The sequence below is a fragment of the Danio rerio genome, chromosome 23, assembly GCF_049306965.1.
Source record: "Danio rerio strain Tuebingen ecotype United States chromosome 23, GRCz12tu, whole genome shotgun sequence".
NCBI lineage: Eukaryota > Metazoa > Chordata > Actinopteri > Cypriniformes > Danionidae > Danio > Danio rerio.
The window spans coordinates 42,861,561-42,885,358 of record NC_133198.1 but is presented as its reverse complement, the minus strand read 5'-3'; the positions used below and the strand labels follow the sequence as shown (position 1 = coordinate 42,885,358).

Below are 23,798 nucleotides of genomic sequence, written 5' to 3'. Positions count from 1 at the left end.
GCAGACTGGACGTCTGTGCCAGAGTGTGTCTTATTACGTCTTACAGTGTGATGCATTTATGCATGAGTAAGGCTTGGTTCAAACCAATCAGCGCGCTCTATTGTGCAACTTCATTAATATTCATTAGTGTCACAGTGTTTTCACGACAGAGACGCCACGTTGTGTTGGCAAAACAAGCGTGAAGTGTTGCTTTTATAGTTTGCTGCAGTTAAGTTTTGTTTTCATTTTCTTTCTGTGAGAGCGCAGCTGGCGTCACGTGTGGATTAACAGTGTACGCGACGCTCGACAACAATAACTTACGTGTCTAAGGAGGATTATTGTTTACCTGAGAGCTGTTCTCATCTCCAAACGCTGAGATCTGGATTCGCTTGTAGTATTCTCTTAATAAAGACGCGGCTCTAGTTACTGGTGATTGTCCTGTCTCTACAGATTTGGTAAGTGAGCGACCAGTACTCTTTGTTTATTCAGTTTGCTCGTATTGAACTAAGTTAACTATTGCACCGAGTCACCGAGTGTAAACACGTTAGCATCACAACCAAACTTTAACCTCGTGTAGGGTTTTTACCGCATTTAGTGACCAGAATAACACACGTGGCTTTCTGACGCTACCTGCCGTGTGTATCTAAGTTTCCGGGAAATGCTGAGTTTTTTTTTCTCTCATTCGCCGTGCGGTATCAAACATTGCATGAAAAATACACGCTTAGAGCAGCTCCTCGAATCAAATATCACGTTTGTCGCGAGAGGCATGAATGAATTCCCTGAATGAAAGAGCCAAACTGCAGTTAAAGTCCAACATTTAATAATTTGGCAAATAATTCGACTACAGATGTCCATGTAGGTTAAACACCATCACTTTCTCCTGTCTGTGTATTTTGATTCTGAAACTCGCGCACTCCCACACCCTCCCACTTTAGTTCCTCCGACACTCCCCCCTAAACAGAGCTGGACACGCCCACTTTTCTGACTTTTTCCCAAAGTAGAGGTGTGAAAACACCCTGCTGAAACGAGGGGGTTTCATGGCCCTTTAATGTTCACTGGTTACTACAGCAGGTGAGTTCTCGAGATCTACCTGAGCTCAAACTCCCCTCCCGCCTTGCAACGGGAGGGAGCCCCGGGCTCAAGGATCTCATAAGCTTAGGGCTCTCTCCCAGGACAGCATGCCAAACAAGCTTTATAATCAATCATCAGCTAAGTGTGAACTCATGAAACATAGAAAAATGGCTTCACGTTTTGGGTGTTTAAAAAAAAAGGAAAAAAAAAAGACAAAAAACCCAACCATGAGGTTAAATAAAAATGATTTAATTGTCCAGTGTTCTTTTATGTTATGTTCTTGATCCTAGACCAGGGTCATACCAATAATATTTTACTGCATATATTTCAAAATACTAGTATTCAGCTTAATGAGACATTTAAAGGCTTAACTAGGCAATTTAAGGTTAATTAGGCAGGTTAGGGTAATTAGGCAATTCATTGTTTAACAATGGTTCTGTAGACAATCAGAAAAATATATAGCTTAAGGGGGCTAAAAAATTTGACCTCAAAATGGTTTTAAAAATATAAAAACTGCTTTTATTCTAGCCGAAATAAAACAAATAAGACTTTCTCCAGAAGAAATAAATTAAAGGAAATACTCTAAAAAAATTCCCTGCCCTCTTAAACATCATCGAACATCAATATTAGTGAATTGGCACTGTGAAAGTGGTGCGTCTGTACCTTGAGGTCTCGGTGGACGATGCCGTTATTGTGCAGGTAGCTGACAGCCTCAAGCACCTGTCTGATAACCGAACTAGCATCCATCTCTGAGTACATGCCGCGGTCCAGGATACGATCAAACAGCTCACCGCCTGAAACTCTGATGAGACCGCAGCAGTTCAAAACCATGCTTTAAAGACAAAACCCAAAGTGTATATAAATAGAGGAGCTTACAGCTGCATGACGAGGTAGTAATGTGTCCGACTTTCATAGAAGTCCTCCAGGCAAACCACGTTTTCATGTTTGATCCTGAGGAAAAGCCAATGAATAAGAAGTTAGAAGAATTAGATGAAGACTTTTGTTGTTTTAAAGGGGAGCTATCATGCAAAAGTGACTTTTTTAAGGGGTTTAAACAGTTGTGTGGCAACAGTAAAAAGAGCTATATAAAGATATTTTAGCTTCATTCAGTCTTACTTTCTCAACACCGCGATTTCATTCTCAAGGTTGATGTCTCTTTTGTTCTTCTTCTTCACACACTTCATGGCGAAAAGCTTGCCTGTTTTCCTCTCCTTCACCATGAAGACCTCGGAAAAGGCTCCCCTAGAGAAAGCAGAATGGGGAAGGTCAGATCAGCAATTACCTGGGATTATGTTTATATCTGCGGATCTGAGGAAGAGCATGATCCTGGTTTATGCGACTCTTCCCTCTGAGACTAAAGCAGGTTTTAATGAAGATGAGGATGTGACCTTTTCAACCTTCAATGCCACCTGGCAAGAGAGACATTTAATAAGAGCCAGAACTGCTTTTGGCATCGCCAGCGTGTGAAAGGGGAATCAGGGAGAATATTTGTGTGTACAATTAATATTAGTGTACTGTAATTGATTTTACCAGTCAAACACATATGATAATAGATTCAAAAATCCTGTAGACTGTTATTACTGTTATATTTTCAGGTTTTATTTTAGCTTGTTTCATATACAGTTGAAGTCAAAATTATTCGTCCTCCTGTGATTTTTATTTTTCAAATATTTCCCAAATTACGTTTTATTTTATTTTATTTTTTTTAAATAGGGAATTTGCACCTTTATTAAGATAGGACAATAGAGATTTCAGACAGAAAAGCATTGGGAGCAGAGACAGAGGGGAAAGATCAGCAAAGGACCTCAAGCCGGGAATTGAATTCAAGTCGCCGGGAGCACATCGGTGATATATCTCGGCGCACAGTACATTTAGGCTATTGGCGCTGACCACAAATGATGATTAGCAGAGCAAGGGAATTTTCACAGTATGTCTGATAATATTTTTTTTTTTTTTTGTGGAGAAAGTCTTATTTGTTTTATTTTGGCTACAATAAAAGCAGTTTTAAACATTTTAAAACCATTTTAAGATTAATATTAATAGCCCCTTTAAGCTATATTTATATTTTGATTGTCTACAGAACAAACCATCATTAAACAATGACATGCATGATCACTTTAACTTGCCTAATTAACCTAGTTATGCCTTTAAATGTCACTTTGAGCTGAATACTAGTATAAAATATCTAGTCAAATATTATGTACTGCTTTCATAGCTTAAAAGAAAACAGTTAATAGAAATGAGTTATTAAAACCATTATCTTTAGAAATGTCTTAAAAATCTTTGTGTATAAACTTCGGCAACGTTTACATTTTTCATTCAGTTTACCTTTTAATTTTATTTAATTTTAACTTTATTTCAATGAACATATATATTTTTATACTTACAACAATAACTCTCAGATCGTTCAGCAACTATTTAAAAACAACCATACACTCCTGTTTTTCTCTCCAGTAGTCTCCAGTATTTCCTCCCGCCAACCTCCCGTTTGTTATTTCTCCCGGAAAACTCTTGCAATTCTTGGGCCTACTATCTTTTTGATACAGTCTCCAACACCTTACTCCCAACCCCCCTCGTTCATCATCTTTAGTATCCGCTTGTTAAATGTGACCTGGCTTCCGGGTCCAAGCGCTCTATCAAACTGAATGGGGAGACTCATTAAATAGTAATAATAAATGTTTACAAAGTGGTGTAATACTTTTGAAAATCACGATCGCAATATATATATATATATATATATATATATATATACCTAATATCCGATGGCTAGAAAGTGATAATTTTTTTTTTTTATAAATTGTTTAAATTGTGGTATTTGTGATGCAGCAAGCCCAGATACTGTTGTGTACACTATTATTTTATTAAAAAAACTTCACTTTAATTTGTGACAGGACTAAAAAGTGGCCATAAACATATATTTTCTCAATTCAAATGAGTAGCGGCTCGGATTCAGAAACAGTATTCCATACGTCACCACTTAACAAGCGGATAGTATCCGATTGCTGCTGCCATCACCCGAAACCCTGTCCATAGTAAATTTATTACCACCACAAACACCCCCCAAAGTTTAATCAGACAACACCCACTATATATTTCTGTTTATTTTAAGTTCAAAACATAGTTATTAAATGTTTTTAATTAAGAGCTCAACTAAGAAATATTTGCTTTGATCAATGTAAAATTTGGGCGGCATGGTGGCTGAGTGGGTAGTGATGTCTCCTCACAGCAAGAAGGTCGCTGGTTCAAGCCTTGGCTGGGTCAGTTGGCACTTCTCATGTGTTAGCATGTTCTCCCCATGTTCATGTGGGTTTCCTCCAGTTTCCCCCACAGTCTAAAGACATGCGCTGATTGGGTAGGCTAAATTGACCATAGTATATGTGTGTGAATGAGAGTGTATGGGTGTTTCCCAGTGATGGGTTGCAGCTGGAAGGGCATCCACTGTGTAAAACATATGCTGGATAAGTTGGCGGTTCATTCCACTGTGGCAACCACAGATTAATAAAGGGACTAAGCCGAAAAGAAAACGAATGAATAAGCCAATGTAAAATTTTAAGGTTATTCACACAAGCAAGACAAGTGTATGCGAATTAAACAGAAACTCAATATGCTTTGAACTTTCATAGACTTAAATATCGATTAAGGCAAATTATTTAGTTTTCATTGGCTCAAGTGATCAAATGTGGATGTGAAATCATCATTCTACATTTTTTTAATTGGATGAATGAACATTTTATGGAAATTGTTGTTTTAATTGAAAGCTATTTCTTCTTGTTTAGTATAAAAAGAGACTTTAAATTAATTGACTTTCTTCAACATGACAAATATGCTTTGTATTAGGTTTTTTAAATTGTTCTCATGGAGATATAATGAAATAATGTTTAAAGCAAATTATTTATTTTTCATTAGGTCAAGTAATAAAATTTAGATTTAGATCATTACCCTATTTTTTCATTGAATGAATAAAAGCTTTTTGTCCAGTGAAATAACTGATTTCTTTTATCTTTTCCATGATGACAGCACATAATAGTTGACTAAATATTTTTCAAGACAGCTAAAGTGACATTTAAAGGCTTAACTGGGTTATTTAGACTACTTAGAGTAATTAGGCAAGTCATTGTATAACGATGGTTTGTTCTGTCGAAAAAATAATATTGCTTAAGAGGGCTAATAATATTGACTTTAAAATGGCTTTAAATAAAATGAAGAACTGCTTTTATTGTAGTAGAAATAAAACAAATAAGACTTTCTCCAGAAGAAAAAATATTATAAGAAATACTGTGAAAAATTCCTTAATCTGTTAAACATTGTTTGGGAAATATGAACAGGAGAGCTAATAATTCTGACTTCAACTGTACATTTGAATTGTAATAGCATCAAGGAAGTCACTTCAGAAGATCTCCTGAAGGACTTAATTTTGTTTTCTCCACATTCCCCTCGACTGTAACCTGGAATAGCTGTCCTGGGACGAGGATTACATGTGAAATCCCTTACGCAACGGAAATGCTATGCAGGTGCTTGATAAACAAGCAGGTCATCAGGAGCACCAGCAGAAAGAGGCTAGGCTACAATTACTGAGGGATTGATGAAATAAGACAGTCTTATCTGCGCTATAAAGAACATCTGCTTAGATTAAACATGCTGCCTCTGGTTTACCTGCTGCAAAGCTTCATATTATTCATCTAATACTCTTATCGCATGACTTATCTGCAAATCATTTCACAAGCTAATGTTTTCACATCAACATCTTAGTATGAATTAAGATTTTTTAAAAATAAAATACTGTATATGGTATTAAGATTTCTTAAAGAATATTAAGATTAACTTGGGACATATCATGGCAAACAATAGATAATTATTTGAATTAAATCTAATATTTCCAAAACAGGATTTACTACTTTAAATATGTAAATAGGACATATTCTACTAATAATAATAATACCTAATGTCCTACTGTTCAATAAACATGTGCAATACCTTCTCATACGCTCTTGTACACAGCACCTTATGACAATATACTGTACAATGCAATATTTTTTCATACGCATTTGTACGCAGCACCTTATAACCTGTATATTTATAACAAATCTGTACATACAATTCAACATCCGGATCTTTTTTGGCTAACTGCATCTCTGTTTAGTGATTATCGTGTTTTCTCATATTTATTTTGTGTTGTCACTTGTCACTTTATGTAAACTGGAAGCTTCAGTAGCCAAAACAAATTCCTTGTGTGTGACGCACACTTGTCAATAAAACTGATTCTAGAATAATAATAATGAATATATTAATAATAATAATAATGATAATGATAATAATAATGAATATAATAATAACAATAATTGTAATAATAATAATAATAATAATAATAATAACATTAATGAATATAATAATAACAATAATAATAATGAATGTGATAATAATAATTAATATAATAATAACAATAATTGTAGTAATAATAATAATAATGTTAATATTAATAAATATTCTAATAACAATAATGAATATAATAATAACAACAATAATTGTAATAATAATAATAATAATAATAATAATTATTATTATTATTATAATGAATATAATAATAACAATAATAATAATGAATGTAATAATAATAATAATAATAATAATTATAATGAATATAATAACAATAATAATAATGAATATAATAATAACAATAATAATAATGAATGTAATAATAATAATAATAATAATAATAATAATTATAATGAATATAATAACAATAATAATAATGAATATAATAATAACAATAATAATAATGAATGTAATAATAATAATAATAATTATTATTATTATTATAATGAATATAATAATAACAATAATAATAATGAATGTAATAATAATGAATATAATAATAACAATAATTGTAGTAGTAATAATAATAATAATAATAATAATAATAATAATAATAATAATTATAATGAATATAATAATTATGGGTTGAAGCTGGAAGGGCATTCGCTGCGTAAAACATATACTGGATAAGTTGCCGGTTCATTGCGCTGTGGCAACCCCAGATTAATAAAGGGACTAAGTCGAAAAGAAAATCAAAGAATGAATGAATATAATAATAATAATAATAATAATAATAATAATAATAATAATAATAATAATATTAATAACAATATTTATAAAATGTTTACAGTGTACTAAAATACAGGGCAAATACCTTATTTTAGCAGAATAAAACGTTTTATATACTACCACAAGGGCATTTCATAATAATTAATGTAGTTAATTCATATATATTTTAAATGTGAAATCTATGCTTAATATGAAATGCTTGCACTTTGAATTTACAGTTGTCACAATAGGAGTGTGACATCCCACATCACTTACAGTACGACAATAAATATCACAGTCACACACACACACACACACACACACACACACACACACACACACACACACACACACACACACACACACACACACACACACACACACACACACACACAGAATTCAAAGTTGTTGTAAATTAATCCAAAAAAGGTTAATACTGTTTATTATTATTTTTTTTATTCTATACTAAAACGTTGATTGTTAAAGGTTTAATTAGTGTATTTAATCACTATTACATAGTCACTTATTTTCATATGTTCTATTTAATGTAAACAACACAAATGCTTTGGCAATACATGATTATGAAATTGAATTGTGCAGCATGGTGGCTCAGTGGTTAGCACTGTCGCCACACAGCAAGAAGGTCGCTGGTTTGATTCCCAGCTGGGTCAGTTGGCATTTCTGTGGAGTTTGCATGTTTTCCCAGTGTTGGCATGGGTTTCCTCCGGGTGCTCCGGTTTCCCCCACAAGTCCAAAAACATGCACTATAGGTGAATTGAATAAACTAAATTGGCCGTTGTGTGTGTGTGTGTGTGTGTGTGTGTGTGTGTGTGTGAATTAGTGTGTATGAGTGAAGTCACGACACAACCGTTTTCCTTTTTTTCCTGCATTGAAAGTAAAATTTCAGAAAAGAATGTGTTTATTATCACCTGTGGTCAAGAGTGAATCATCTTTTAGAAAGTCCTGCATTCATGAATCACTCTGGATTCAGTTGAAACGCACAAGAAAAATAAAGACCTCAAACTAAATATGGCTCAAACTGAAGGTCAGTTTACAGAATGTGCCTGAAGGCAGATAAAACTGCCAATGCAATTCATAAAAGCCTGATTTTTCATCACGCTCCAGCAATATCAGCCAATTTTATATGCTGTTTTTCTTCCTGATGGCTGTAAACGTCTGCGCCGAGAGATTATAGGGCTTTAATTTGGGTTGTTTTTGTCAGAGGAAACCACTGTGTTCAACTCTCCACGGCCCAGGATGCTCCACTGGAGCCAGTAACACCACAGTGACAGAGCTCTCCAGACACACACACACACACACACACTTATGAAACCACCTCACTTCATCAGCTGTGTGATTTCTCATTTTTAAGGTGTTGTTTTTAATTCACACCTTACCTTTAAGGACAACTGAACGCGGCCTCAAATGACAACATGAAAAACTGCTTGGCTTTTCATAACATTTTTGTGAGTACGTTTGTGTGGCAAGAAAACATTGAACCTTTAACAGTAATACACCTTTAAAGTGTTATGTTATTGTATTTCATTCATTTGCATATGTTGATTTTAATTATAATGCATATTTATTGTTCTGATAATATATATAAATAAATATATAATGTAAATATATAAAATAAATGTATAAAATTGGCCAAAATATAGAAAAAAAATCATAATACATTTAAGTAAATGTGTTTCTATATCAACAATAATTCAAAATAATAAATAAATAGTGACAAAAAATATATAAATATAATTAAAAAATATAATTATATATAAACACAAACAATCTTCCTTTTATTCACTACATGGGTATTTAAAATTTTCATGGGTCGTGGAATTTGCAGATCAGGGAATATACATTCATTAGGCTTAGTCCCTGTATTCATCAGGGGTTGCCACAGCGGAATGAACCGCCAACTTATTGGCAAACACAGGGAAAACATGCAAACCACACAGAAATGCCAACTGACCTAGCCAGGACTCGAACCAGCAACCTTCTTGCCATTGAGCCACCGTGTCGCCACTACTATAACATAATCAAGCAAATATAATAATATGCACCAAAGTCAAAACAGACAGCACAGTGCAGACTATGACTGGTAGATTATCTCAAATCTCTCCATCCTGTCAGCCGTTCCCTGACGTGTGTGTGTGATCCCTGTTCTAGTCTGCCAGAGTGATTAACACACTCAGGTCTGGAAGTGTCTTAACCTGTGCTTTACCCTTCGCTCACCTCCAGACACAGACTGACCTGAATGCTGCTCACGTCAGTCAATAAAACACCAGGCTATCAAGTGACCAATAACACTGATTCCAATGTACACTCCTGAAAATAAAGCGGATTTTTTTACAATGATGTCATAGAACCTTGAACATCCTAAAACATTCTAAAAGAAAAGATTCCATGGATGTTAAAGGGACAGTTCACCCAAAACAGAAAGTTTACTATTTACATAAGTGGTTCCAAAAGAGTTTCTTTTTTTCTGATTAACACGAAAGAAGATATTTAGAAGAATGTTGGAAATTGGTGGATATTGATTTCCATAGTAAAAAATTAAATACTACGGAAGTCAATAGTTACAGGTTTCCAACACTCTTCAAAATATCTTCTTTTTGTGTTCAACAGAAGATGGAAACTCAAACAGGTTTTGAACAAGTGTGAGTAAATGATGACAGAATTTTCATTTTTGTCACAATGTTGATTGATAATATTTTATGTTACAATTAAAATTATTTACAATTATTAAATTTTTTTAGCAATTTATTTGTTACAATTATTATTAAGAATTTATTTCTTAAAATCTAATCTTCTAATATGTAAATGATGCACTATTTCATTAAATACGCACTGATTTCCATACATTTGTACCACAAAAAAATATCAGAATACTTGATGAAGTCAGGTTTAGATTGATATATTTTTACATATTATATTGATATTACAGAATCTTTTTATTTATTTTCCTTCGGTTTGGTCGCTTTATTCATCAGAGGTCACCACAGTGGAATGAACCGCCAACTAGTCCAGCATATGTTTTACACAGCGGATGCCCTTCCAACTGCAACCCAGTACTGGGAAACACCCATACACACCCATACTCACACATACACTATGGCCAATTTAGTTTATTCAATTCACCTAGAACATATGTCTTTGGATTACGGGGGAAACCGGAGCACCCGGCGGAAACCGACACCAACACAGGGAGAACATGCAAACTCCACACCGAAATGCCAAATGACCCAGCCAGGGCTCGAACCAGCGACCTTGTAACCACTTAAGCCACCATGTTGCCTTTTCTATTATTATTATTAATATTATTATTATTACTACTACAACATATAATTTTAAAGTACTGCAAACACAAAAGTACTGCAAACACACTGAGTATCAGTGGCAATAGCCTAGTGGTACCGTGCGCCGACATATATCCCCAATGTGCTCACGATGACCTGAGTTCGACTCCCGGTACGAGGTCCTTTGTCGAACCTTCCACTCTCTCCGCTCCCAATGCTTTCCTGTCTGAAATCTCTACTCTCCAATCATAATAAAGGTGAAAGCCCCCTAAAGAATATGCATAATCAGTCAAAAATGTGTATGAACAATTCCCTTTTTGAAAACCTTCGCAATATAAATATGACTAAAACGTGAAGTTAGTTTTCACTTAAAATCTAAAAGCTGGCTCCTAAGCAGAATAGCGCGCTAATTGATTTAACAGTATGTTTTAATGGTTATTTGTGAATGTATTTGAGTTTATTTTGCTATATTTATTTTATAATGTGTTTTCGGAAGTAGCTTAAACTGTACTTTACATCAAGGACCACAATGAAAATGTGTTTTAAAACGCTATCGTGTATTCCCTTGACGAATTAAATGTATTCCCTCCTTTCTTTTTATTTGACAGAAAAGAAGTGAAGAAAGAAAGATTGCTGTATGTGCACTGAAAAAAGTGTTGCATGCAGAACTGTTGCAAACAACTTATTTGTGTTTAAATTTAAATTTAAATTAAGTTTAATAATGTTCAACTTAATCTGTTTGTTTAAATTCAACACAAATAAATAGTTTACAACCACTTAACGTAAAAAAATTGAGTAAATTTAACAATTTTTTTCAGTGTGTTGCTGAAGTGGAAATTTATAACTTAAAATTTAGAAATAAATAGAAGCCTTTTTAAAAATGCAGCTTTATTGAAATCACTGCACAAGCTGATGAAGTGCGACGGGAAAGAAGGACACTTTTAAAAGTATATTTAAGATGTTTTCCTTACATTAGACTAAAAAGAGCCTAAAATCTCAACACTGACAGGTGCACTAGGACTCTTTTTGCCTGTATAATGTATCACATTAAAGGTATAGTTCCACCGAAAATGATAATGTACTCATCCTCAAGTGATTTTTCTTTCCTTCTTCTTCTTTTTTTCATATTGAACGCAAAATAAGACATTTTAAAATATGTTGGAAACCGGTAACCATTGACCTCCATTGTAGGAACACCATGGAAGCCAATGGCTGCCTGTTTGCAACATTCTTCAAACTATCTTATTTTGTGTTCAACAAGAAAAAAAACCCCAAACAGGAACAAAGGAAGGAAGAGTAAGTGATATTACTCAGTTTTGCTACCCCTTTAAAGGACTTGAATAATAAAGCTTTATTTAATGAAGGCCCCAATTACTGGTTTGTAGGTCTGTCTTTAGGGACACAGCCTTGACGACGCATGATTCTGCTTAGTGATCACTGTACAGTCAGCAGAGACGGTGTACAGCTGCTCATGTCTGCTGAACTCAGAGTCTAGTCAGCTTTCTGTGACATCACAGGACGGTTCAGCGGCATCTGTGGTGACTGTCTGAGACACATTAAGGTGATCAGATGGGATCAGAGGTTTAAGCCGACTCATTTAACCTTTATTTACGATTTACTGTAAGTATATTTAAGAGATTGCCGACATTTTGAACAACTGTTTTTATTAGCACCCTTGTATATTTTCCCTCAATTTCTGTTTAACAGAGAGATATTTTCAGCACATTTATAACACATAATAGTTTTAATAACTCATTTCCAATAACTGATTTATTTTATCTTTGTCATGATGACAGTACATAATGTTTGACTAGATATTTTCAAGACACTTTCTATTCAGCTTAACGTGACATTCAAAGGATCACTAGGTTAATTAACCAAGTCATTACGATGGTTTGTTTCAGTAGACAATCAAAACAAATACTGCTTAAGGGGGCTAATAATTTTGACCTTAAATGTTTTTAAATGAATTAAAAACTGCTTTTATTGTAGTTGAAATAAAATAAATAAGACTTTCTCCAGAAGAAAAAACATTATTAGACATACTGTGAAAATTTCCTTGCTCTGTTACACATCGTTTGGGAAATATTTGAAAAAGAAAATTCAAAGGAGGGCGAATCACTTCAATTGTATGTATACAGTATACAGTGCACAGCATATATGAGTACTGAATGGTCATGGTTTCTGTTTTTGTATATTTCAGTTCTGTGTTTTCATATCACTTACAGTATATTTATTGGAGCTTCTGTGCTAACCAGCCGATTCTGACAAGCGCATGCGAGCAAACGGCTTTTCGTCTCGTTTTACGCTTAAGCAACTAAATGAATGCCAGATTCTATTTAACGGATTGTATTTTAACTACATTACTACATTAATGCTGTAAAAGGGATTGTTTAAAATGGAAAAAAAAACTAACAATAACAGGTAACCAGAAGTTTATCAGCATGGGAACAGCACTAGCTCGGCATATACCCTATTGTTTCCATGTGTATTTATTCCCTGTTCTGTAAGCACTTTATTGTCATAAGTTTTTTTATGCCACTCCCATGATGTCTGCAAATTTTAATTGTTGTTTAAGTTTGTTTAAATAAATAAATAAATTAATTAATTAATTAAATAAATACATTTCTCAGTAAATAAAGATGATATATTTTGATGCATTTAAACAAACCCAGTTAATAAACAGTTATATTTATTAAAATAAGAGTTTGGTCACCGAACATCCTAAGAGATAAGAGAATAGAAAGAGAATACATTTTAATTCAAATGAGTTAAAAAAATACAAACAACAAAAGTCTGTTTCTCTTGACTTGTCCTGTTTTTTAACATTTTATTTCACATTAATTAGGATGTACTCATTTTTGAACTGATCTTAAGTTATTTTGTTCATTTAGTTGCAGTTTTGGCTTTGGCACTGACTAATCTAACGTATATGCGTCAGGATGACCAGCGATCCAGACCTGTAGATCGCTGGGCATCATTCACTTTTACCTGGACTACAATCCATCACCAATTTGGACTACAAATCCAGTTATGCACCTCACACGCACCTGTTCTTGTTTTCTGTTGATTACACACAGACACACACACAGCACACACACACACACACGTCTGGGCTGAGTCTTGATCACTGTATTATAGCATTACGAAGAGTTCTCCTATCTAGTCATAACGCCATATCTAGTGATTCTCTGTAACATCCACTCACCTGTTTTTTTACTACGATAATGAATTACCTGTATGCTACAGTTTTACTATTCTCTGTTAATAAAACCTACTCCGTTGTCAGCGCCATTAAGTTACAATATGCACAAATGTATTATTGTAAAGCATCTAATAGAAAATATGAATTTATAAGAGAGATCTGTGCAGGGTGTACTTATTTATGGTTTACATATTTAATTTAAGTAATTTTTCTCTTCATCATAAATCTCCATGTTATAATATTAATAATTAAAAAATTAAAGTTAAAAATAAAAAGAAATTGATTAATAAAACACGTCAAAATGTAATTAATAATATACTGAAATAATAAAAGTACAAGATAAGCAAAATGTATTATTAATTGTTATATTACAGCGGTTAGCAGTGTTAGCAGAATAATTGGTGGTTCATTCCATGGTGGCGACCCCTGATAAATCCGGGACTAAGCTGAAGGAAAGTAAATGAGTGTTATAGTACTATTTTACATAATTTAAACAATCTAAATATAGGAAAATTAACAATAAAAAAAAACGGCAAAAAAAAAGACTTAAAATATAGTACATCTGATTTATTTTGAAATATTTTGATTTATTTACAAGTAAATTAACACTAGAAATCATAAAAAGAAAACAAATTACTAGGAGTCATTTAAAAAAATAACATTAAATAACTAAAAAAAAAAAAAATATATATATATATATATATATATATATATATATATATATATCATTAAAAATAATTGCTTGAATAATATTTGCAGCAATAATATATACAAAAATTGCTCCAAATTACCTCCAAGTGATCAAAACATTAAGACACCGTTAAACCTGAATGCTCCTGAGATTTTTCTGAATCTAGTAACAAATTACTAGGAGTCATTTAAAAAAATAACATTAAATAACTAAAAAAAAAAAAAAAAAATATATATATATATATATATATATATATATATATATATATATATATATTCTAAATCATTAAAAATAATTGCTTGAATAATATTTGCAGCAATAATATATACAAAAATTGCTCCAAATTACCTCCAAGTGATCAAAACATTAAGACACCGTTAAACCTGAATGCTCCTGAGATTTTTCTGAATGAACTGTTAATCTCCCAAATGCCAATCCTTGAATTACGAAGCTTAAAAAGGCCTGAAGTGCCAGCGTCACCCGGTGAAGTTGGAAAAACACTGGGGTTATAAATGGAGGAAGCGTTTATAGGGTCAATCCTGTAACACCAACTGTGCAAGGAGTCTTGAATTTCTGGAAAAGTCTCCGACACACTTTAGAGACTTCCATTTTTTCAAATTAAACTCTAAATTTAATGTATTTTTTTAGTTCTGGGTAAAGATTAATCACAATTAATTACATCCAAAATAAAAGTTTGTATTGTGTGTGTGCATTATATACATGTAAAACACACATAAATTAAAAACAAAACTATAGTAATTTTGCATAGATATTTCATTCATTCATATTGTTTTCGGCTTAGTCCCTTTATAAATCAGGGGTCACCACAGCGGAATGAACCGCCAACTTATCCAGCATATGTTTTATGCAGCTAATACCCTTCCAGCCGCAACCCAACAACGGGAAACACCAATACACTCTTACCTTTACACACATACACTACAGCCAATTTAGTTTATTCAATTCACCTATAGTGCATGTTTTTGGACACGAGCATGGGGAGAACATGCAAACTCCACACAGAAATGCCCACTGACCCAGTCGGGACTCGAACCAGTGACCTTCTTGCTGTAAAGCGATTGTGCTACCCACTGCACCACCGTGCTCCATAGATACGTACATTTATGTATAATTTAAATCCTATTCGTTTATATTTATTATGTATGATCGTTTACAAATAGATTTTAAAGCATTGCATGGTGTCACACCAAACGAGAAGAGCCACTGCATCATGACAAATCTTTTACATTTCTAAACACTATCGATGTTTCCATGCAAGTTTGCAAGTTAAACTTATTAAAATATTTGTAAATTAATCACCTTTTCCATCCAACGAATCAACGAAAGATAAAATTGTCCCTTTCTGATAAACTGAAGGCAAATATCAAAAGTAATTTGCTTCAGTAGGAGAAGTCACTGTGAACCTTTTTTATATGTAATAAATTCTTTGTTCCTCAGAAGATGAAACGCAATGCGATGGCTTTTGGAGGTGTGAGACACTGTTTGAAAGCACAGACGCACAAAACAGTTCTGTAGCTAATAATAATATAATAATACTGAACCACTTTGATGACAGACTTTGGCTGAGGGATTTAAGAATGACCAAAACAATACTTCAGATGTTTTACAATGTGGTCAGTCTGCTGGTTTGTCTATTAATCCCATCCTGGCTCTAAATAGGAGATTTCCCAATTCTTAGATTTGTGCATGTATGTGTGTATATAATAAATAAACACGGCAAACATATATGATATTTAAAAACAGACATTAATTCCGGATGCGATTGATCATGTTTTTTTTTTTAAGTTTCAATTATAATAATATAATAATAATTTTCAGCTGCATTTAGGAAATAATTTAAGTACTTTGCTCAAATACTTTTGCACAATTCTGTTGGAATATATTCATTTCCAAAAGCTACACTATAATAATCACAAGTTTAATTCTTTCAGTCCACGCTTACACTTTATTTTAAGAAGCCCTTGCTCCAGTGTAACCCTTTATTTAGCTACTAAGAAGCATTAAATATACGCTATATATACTATATGGTTAGTGTTCTAATTATGGTTAACTTTAGGATTAGTTGCACATAATTAAGAATAATTAATTGTAATTACCATAGCACGTACAGGAAAAATGTGTAACACCTGAAAATAAAGCATTATCCAAACCCAGTCCACTTAAAGAGACAGTTCACCCAAAACTGACAATTCTCTCACCATTTACTTGTTATATATACATCTATAGTATTTGTTTTTCCCACTATGGAAGTCAATGGTTACAGGTCTCCAACATTCTTCAAAATATTTTTTTTGTGTGTTCAACAGAAACTCAAACAAGTTTGGAACAAATAAAGAGTGAGTAAATGCTGACAGAATCTTCATTTAAGGGTGAACTATCCCTTTACGAATAGGTCTAACAGCAAATAAGCATCAGAAGTAAATGAGTACTCACGATCCAAGAACATCCATGAAGTCAAACACATCCTGGATGTTATCCGTGCTCTTTTTCCATTCATATTCGCCCTCCTTTCGGCCCATTTCTGCGTGAGCTTCAACAGGGATTTCTGGAGATGAAAAAACAAAACAGAAAACATAACAATTACATTTAAAAAAAAGAACAAAGCCTTGCAAGAAGACAAGTGAAAATACCTTTGCTTGCAGCTAAAATAACCCTTAAAATTCCAGGAGCCATGAGTTCTGATTTCTAGTATGAATCCAAATCAAATTCCGAGTCAATAGGAAACATCAGAAATGGTTTGCATTGTTTAATCCTCCATTGATAAAGCAGAATGTCTTTGATAAAGTGTCATGTTTGAGAGTCAATCGACGGCTTTACTCTTGACTGAGCTTCACTTGAGCGGGCTCTGGCCTGTTTAAACATCACGCCGCTTCTCATTGGCTGTCCTACATGGATTAAAGAAGGCTGTCAGAAAAGGCTAATCAGGTTTTGGCTGGTCAATGCACAGACAGGAACTGCGTCGATGCTTAATGGAGTTTGGCTGACTCTTGAGGTTATTTTGTGACTTTTTGAAACATTCAATTAATTGGCAATTAATTATCTGGTTGTAATTTATCAGCACTGATAGGCTATTTAATTTAATTTTGGTCACATATGGATAAACCCAATTGTTGGGTTACAAATATAATTGAAAATCTAAGCTATTATTTGGCCTTGCATAGACATGACACCAATTTAAGTTTAAACAACCATGCTTTATCTTTTTTAGCACTCTTGAGGAGTATGATAACATGTCTTTGTGCCCCTGGAAGTATTGCTTCATATGGAATTTAGAATGTAACAGTTTAGAAAGTAACTAAATGATGAAAGTACAGAATTTAGAATGTACCAAAATTTGGAAGGTAACAGAATTCACAATGTAATAGAATTTGGAATGTAACAGAATTTACAATGTAACAGAATTACGAAAATGTCGAATTCAGAAAGTAACAGAATTTAGAAAGTACAGAAATTAGAATGTAACAGAATTCAGAAAGTGCAGAATTTAGAAATGTAATAATTTAGAATGTCCATCATTTAGGGGCAGATCACAACAAACTAGAGCTGCACAATTAATCGTAAAAAGATTGCGATCTTGTGAAAATGAAACTGAGAGAGCACACAGTGTTGCGTGATGTAGCTGACTGATTCCAGCCAAAAAGTATCCAAAACCCGCCTAAATGCAATGACCAGGACAAATCTAAAGTCTGTTCAAAGTCCACCATTCCAAGTCTATAAAAAATTTAGCATTTTAACCAACAGTACAGCTACACAAAGCCTATTGCTGTTTTACCACATGTTTGAGAATAACAATAATAATAGCTCACTCATATTAACCTTTATTTTATATCTACGGTATCGTGAGAAAATCGTGATCTTTATTTTAGGCAAAAAAACCTGCGATTCTCATTTTAGATTTCTCATTTTGTTTTGTGCGCTGCTTATGCGCCCTGCTCGCCTCTCGTTTTTGCCATTGCGCGATGTGCTGCTGCAGTTGAATAAAGTCTCTGAGTGGAAAAGGCGAGTTATGTTAGTCACGTCTGTTTAATTCGCCAAACAAATGAAAGCAGTGGTGGGTTTCCTTTGAGGTGGCTGCAGTGTTTTTTTGAAGATGGAGAAGAGATTTGTTATTGGTGTTGACTCACAAATCTGAAATATCACAATATCATTAAATATTAAAATTATATTAATATCAACAGCAACACTCGCGCACAATACGCAGCTGATTCAGTCGTTGAATAGTGGCATAAAAAGCACATTGCGCTTCTTTTTTTCTTTCTAAAAAAAGGCAGTGAGATGCACCTTGCATTTTTGGAACGTAAAAGCATGTTCAGTGTGATCAGCTGCTTAGAGTTTAACAGACTTTAGAATGTAACAGAATTTAGAAAGTGCAGGATTACACTAGTACAGAGTTAAAAATATAACAGAATTATGAAACTGCAAAAATTAGAATGCAACTGAATTTAGCAAGTACAGAATTAAAAAGTACAGAATTCTGAATGTACAGTATGAAGGTTACAGAGACAGAATTCTGAAAGTGCTGAATTAAAAAAAGAACCACAAATTAGAAAATACACAATTGCAAAGTAAGGAATTTTGAATGTAGCAGAATTTAGAAATTACATAATTTAGAATGAAACAGAATTAATTTAAAACATACAAAATTTACAATGCAACAGAATTCAGAAAGTAGCAGAATTTAGAAAGTATAGAGAATGTAGTAAGCATTAAAAAAGTGCAGAACTCGTAATGTAACAGAATTTAGAAAGTGAACTTTGTGTTCATTTTAAAAATATACATTTATTTACACAAATGTTGGGTTTGGATTTGACCCAGCGTTGGTTTAGTCCAACCCATCATTTTTAAAAGTTTAGAAGTAAAATGGTGGAAGTGTAGAGATGGTTAAATGCATCCAATCAGAAATGCAAAACTTCAATCATTCAAACCATCACGTGCCTCAACATTTCTAATATGAATATATTTGTTAAAATAAGTTTCTTTAACTAAACACCTCCAAAAACTGAACTTGTTTGATTCAAACTAATCAACAGCACAGTCAAACAACAGAAACATCCTTTTTCTATGCGTCTATTGTGTTCATTCCAAAGAATCTTTATATAAGGCGGTCAAAAATAAATACAATCAAATCAGATTAATCTTCAACATAAAAAGACTTGGATTAACAGCAGTATTGTGGTAGGTTAAGAGCAGTGCTAAATCTTGTTCTGCTTATATAACAGGTTAAAGACTCTGATCTTCTGAGTTGACCTTAAACCAGTTCACTACCTCGGTTCAAGAGGTCACCTGAATTTATTCATTCAGTAGCCTGAAATCGTGCATTCAATTGACACACTAAAATATTACATTGATTATTACTCTGTACAGCGATGTGCTAAAAACACTACGATTATTTCGGAGACTATTAGCAGATCACTAATAGACTTCTTAATTCAGAAATTAGGTAACCCGAAGAGAAAAGGAACATCCGATTAACCGGCATGAATGGACTTAACAAACACCGGGACTTATGTGAAGCTGTGTGGTTACATGGAGTCATTATTGTCACTGTCATCACAAAAAATACTCTTGCACAACTGTGATAGATTAAAAACATATAAATAAATACATCCAAAAATTATAAATGTTATATCAATATCTAATTTAATATTGTTTGTATAATATTTAATTTATATAATATGCGTTTGTAATATTATATATAATTTAATATTAAATCTGATATGCATGAAACAATATATAAAAAAAATTAAACAAAGTTATAATACTTGTATATCAATTTAATAAATTCATAAAAACATTACTTATTCATTTTCCTTCGGCTTAGATCCTTATTTATCTGGGATCACCACAGTGGAATGAACTGCTATTCCAGCATATGTTTCACGCAGCCCTTCCAGCTGCAACCCAGTGCTGGGAAACTTTAAAAAAAATATACACAGGAATAATACTAAATAATAATATAATAATAATGCAATATATTTAAGTAAAAACTATTGATGATTAAAAAGAAACTTTTAATTTGAATAAGAGTAAACAATAAAGTAAAAAAAATAAATGCATTAAAAATTACAATTACAATATTTAAATGAAGATACACATTACAAATATTGTCTGTATTATATATGTGTAAATAACATAATACACATAATTTAACAAATGATAACAATAAATTATTTTAAAAAAGCATACATTTTTATTAATATTTTTAAATATTTAAAATAAATTTAACTAAATATATAATATAATTATGAAAATTTATTATACAATACAATGCACTGGGCATGGAACAATAACCAATTTCCAGGTTTACCTCAGTTCGGTATGTTATATGTTATGTTGTGTGATGAGGTATATGTACATTTTTTTAAGTGTTTTTTTTCATGTGTTGTAAAGAAATCTGTGTTTTTGAAACTAATGATAGCAGAAGTCAATGATTTATTTATAACCATTTAGCCTGACATGTTTACTGTTCCAAAATATTAAAAATGTTTCCTAAAATGTAATATATCGTGTTAAATGGGGGAAAAAGTTGTTGTTTTTTACTAAGACATTTAAAAAGAACTTATTTTAGAGCAGTAATCATAATACCGTATGGGAATCCATGACATTTTAGACTATTTTAAGGAATATCAACAATAACAATGGTTCCAATGCAGTTCCTGTTTTATATTATTAATTTCTATAGCTTCCGAGAATCCAAAAAGAGCCACATATTGTTAAATAATGTTATGATAGCTGATTTAACACTAAGATATGACCATACCTGTCAGCCCTCCCATTTTTCCCGGGATTCTTCCATATTTTACAGTTCTATCCTGCTTTCATCCTGTAGAGGTATTTCCCAATATTTCTCCTGTTTTTTAGTCTTTCTCTGAAGAGCGTCAATAAACATTAAAGAGGCGACCCTTCCAATACGCAACCCACCGCCGAACCACCAGGGGCCGCCCCTTGCTCTTAAATGTAAGTCTGTTCTGTGCTTTTGTTTTATTTAGGCATGAAAACACTTTGAATTAAATATAAAACAGTGGGATTTCCTTTCTGTTTCATTTCAGGTGCTGTCGCCCCTCCTATGCAATACTCAAAACAGTCATGTAGCAGTGCGTGACTGTCAGCTGAGCTCCATAGTGATAAATAGACACAGTTTCCCAAACGGATTATGTACACGTGATTCGAAAGTCTGGGTTTTGGGTGCGTGTTTGAACAGACATATACACATAATTAATAATAATAACATCTAAAGATGTCGATCTTGGTGTTTTTTAGTTTTTTTAAACAACAAATTTTGTCCTACATGAGCATAAAAAGATAAGAAAGATATAAAATGCTTTTATTAGAGCGTTATTATAATGGATTTTTAAAGTGACACCTCTGTTATTTAATGTAATCAAGTGAAAATTCCAAAATGAGAGATTAATTTGTTCGTTAATCAAAATTTGTAAGTTATACAGAGAAGATAATGAGATTTAATAACTTGATTATATTTCTTTATAATAGCTATTCATTTTAAGAAGTAAACTGTTTACTAATGTATTTGCTGCTATTGCTAATTTTTCTTTTGTAAATAATAATAATAAAACATATCACTGACCGTTTAACTGTTTATATACAACGAAACAGCTCCAGATGAACATATTTAGTCATTTTTTTTATTCTTTATTGTGGTGGACATATGCCTTATATATCAATAAATCCCAAAATAAATACAACGCTTAGTAAAAACGCACAACAAAAATGAACAATTAAGCTATTTAAAATCTTAATTAATCGTTTAAAATAACAAATTTGACTCAAATAAAGTTTACAGAAATTAAAAAAAATATTTACAGTTTCTAAAATCACTTTTCATACCAAACAGAACCACTCCCACTACAGCATAGTCTGTCCCATGTATTAAAATATGCATCTTGAGATGCATTACGTGACAAAAACAGAACGCAAAGATGTTACAATACACTCAAACAGTACTTCTTTGCTCTTACAAGAACTATTCATTGCTTGCTTGCTTTGTCTTTCCTCTGCAGCCTTTTTAATATACAGACTACCACTCGCTTACGAGACTAGCATAAAGATGCAACTCATTAAAATACGTGCATTCAGCGCATGACTCTCATACTGTACACCTCAGTGACCAAACACCGCGTCATTCACTTTCAATCTAATAATCATCTTTACACCAGCCTGCACCTTTAAACCGCATGCATTAATCATCCTTCACAACGTGCATTCTGATGCATGCACAAGCAGAGGAGATGCGCACACACAAACACACGCATATCATACACAGCCAGTGTTTGACCTTACCTTCAGGTCTGTAACAACTCCAGCACGATTTCTGTCTCTTGCAGAAACTATCGAGTCTCAAGCAAGGACAGCAGTGACAAAGAATGACATGCGAGGGGAGAGGAAACTGCGCAGATCTCAACGAAACAGACATTTGCAAGCGATGCACATCGGGAGTCTTTCATTTACAGCATTAAATAAAAAAAGCGTGCATTTAACCTGCAAACTCGTCATAGATGTTAGTTTTTCTGCATGCAATTAAAACTGATAAACAGTCGATACAAAAACAAACTTTAAATCACAATGCATATCTAGATGTTGCACGCATTTCACAATAATTACGCTATAATTTAAAGTGCGACCTGTTTTTCGGTTTGAATGCGGATAAAAAAAGCGGTGTTGCTCGGGTCAGCGTCCCGTCCTTTGACTTACCTAGAGGCAAGTGCGCAAAAGATGCTCGCTCCGACTCTCCTGCCAAAAGCCCGCTGCAGTCTGGACGGATTACAGCCGTGGAGAGCAGCACAAATAGCCAACAGGTTGGAGATTACACGGTAAAGGAGGAGCAGAGGAGGACTCTCTCTGTCTCGGTCTCTCTCTCTCTCTCTCTCTCAAGGTCTTCTGTAATGACTGTCTGCATGTGACGCTAAATATAAACCGGAAAACTATACGGGAACTTTTGCTTTAGCCGACAACTATTTTAAAGGTTATGTTCAAAATTCTGTAGACTATTTGTTCAAAATACTTGAATTTCTAAATTCGGAATGTGAGAAGGGTACAGAGACAGAATTAGGAAAGTGTTGAATTGCATTTTCTAAATCAGTGGTTCTCAAATTTTTTTCATCAAGTACCACCTCAGAAAAAAAATAGTCTCTCCAAGTACCACCAAAAAGAGCAGTATTGAAATACAGTAGTATAGTAGGCCCAGTAAAGCAGCTAAAACTCTGCACAGTTAAAAAAATGTGGCAAATTACCTCAGAAATATAAGCTATATGTCATATATGGCATATTATATACATCATTTTTGATAAATTTTGAAATATATGTAGCATGTACATGACATATTTCATTCCTCCGCGTACCACTAGAAGGAAGCCTGCGTACCACTAGTGGTACACGTACCACAGTTTGAGAACCACTGTTCTAAATCATTATTGGCTTTAAAATCGTTTCAATA

General features: G+C 33.2%; 1 protein-coding gene across 7 annotated transcripts in view; it reads right to left on the bottom strand.

Moving 5' to 3' along the window:
* Positions 1-23,122, bottom strand: part of camk1gb (calcium/calmodulin-dependent protein kinase IGb) — a 38,259-nt gene extending 15,137 nt beyond the window's left edge. For 2 of the 7 annotated variants that reach the window (XR_012398271.1, XM_021469766.3), the window contains exons 1-5: positions 22,646-23,122; positions 16,781-16,892; positions 2,167-2,292; positions 1,927-2,001; positions 1,714-1,852 (exon numbers count right to left, since the gene is read on the bottom strand). Coding sequence is in view for 3 of the 7 variants with exons in the window: in XM_021469766.3 (XP_021325441.2) it covers positions 1,714-1,852; positions 1,927-2,001; positions 2,167-2,292; positions 16,781-16,892; positions 22,646-22,778 (585 nt within the window). In the remaining 4 variants the exon portion in view is untranslated. 7 annotated transcript variants of the gene reach the window in all.
* Positions 23,123-23,798: the final 676 nt, after the last annotated feature.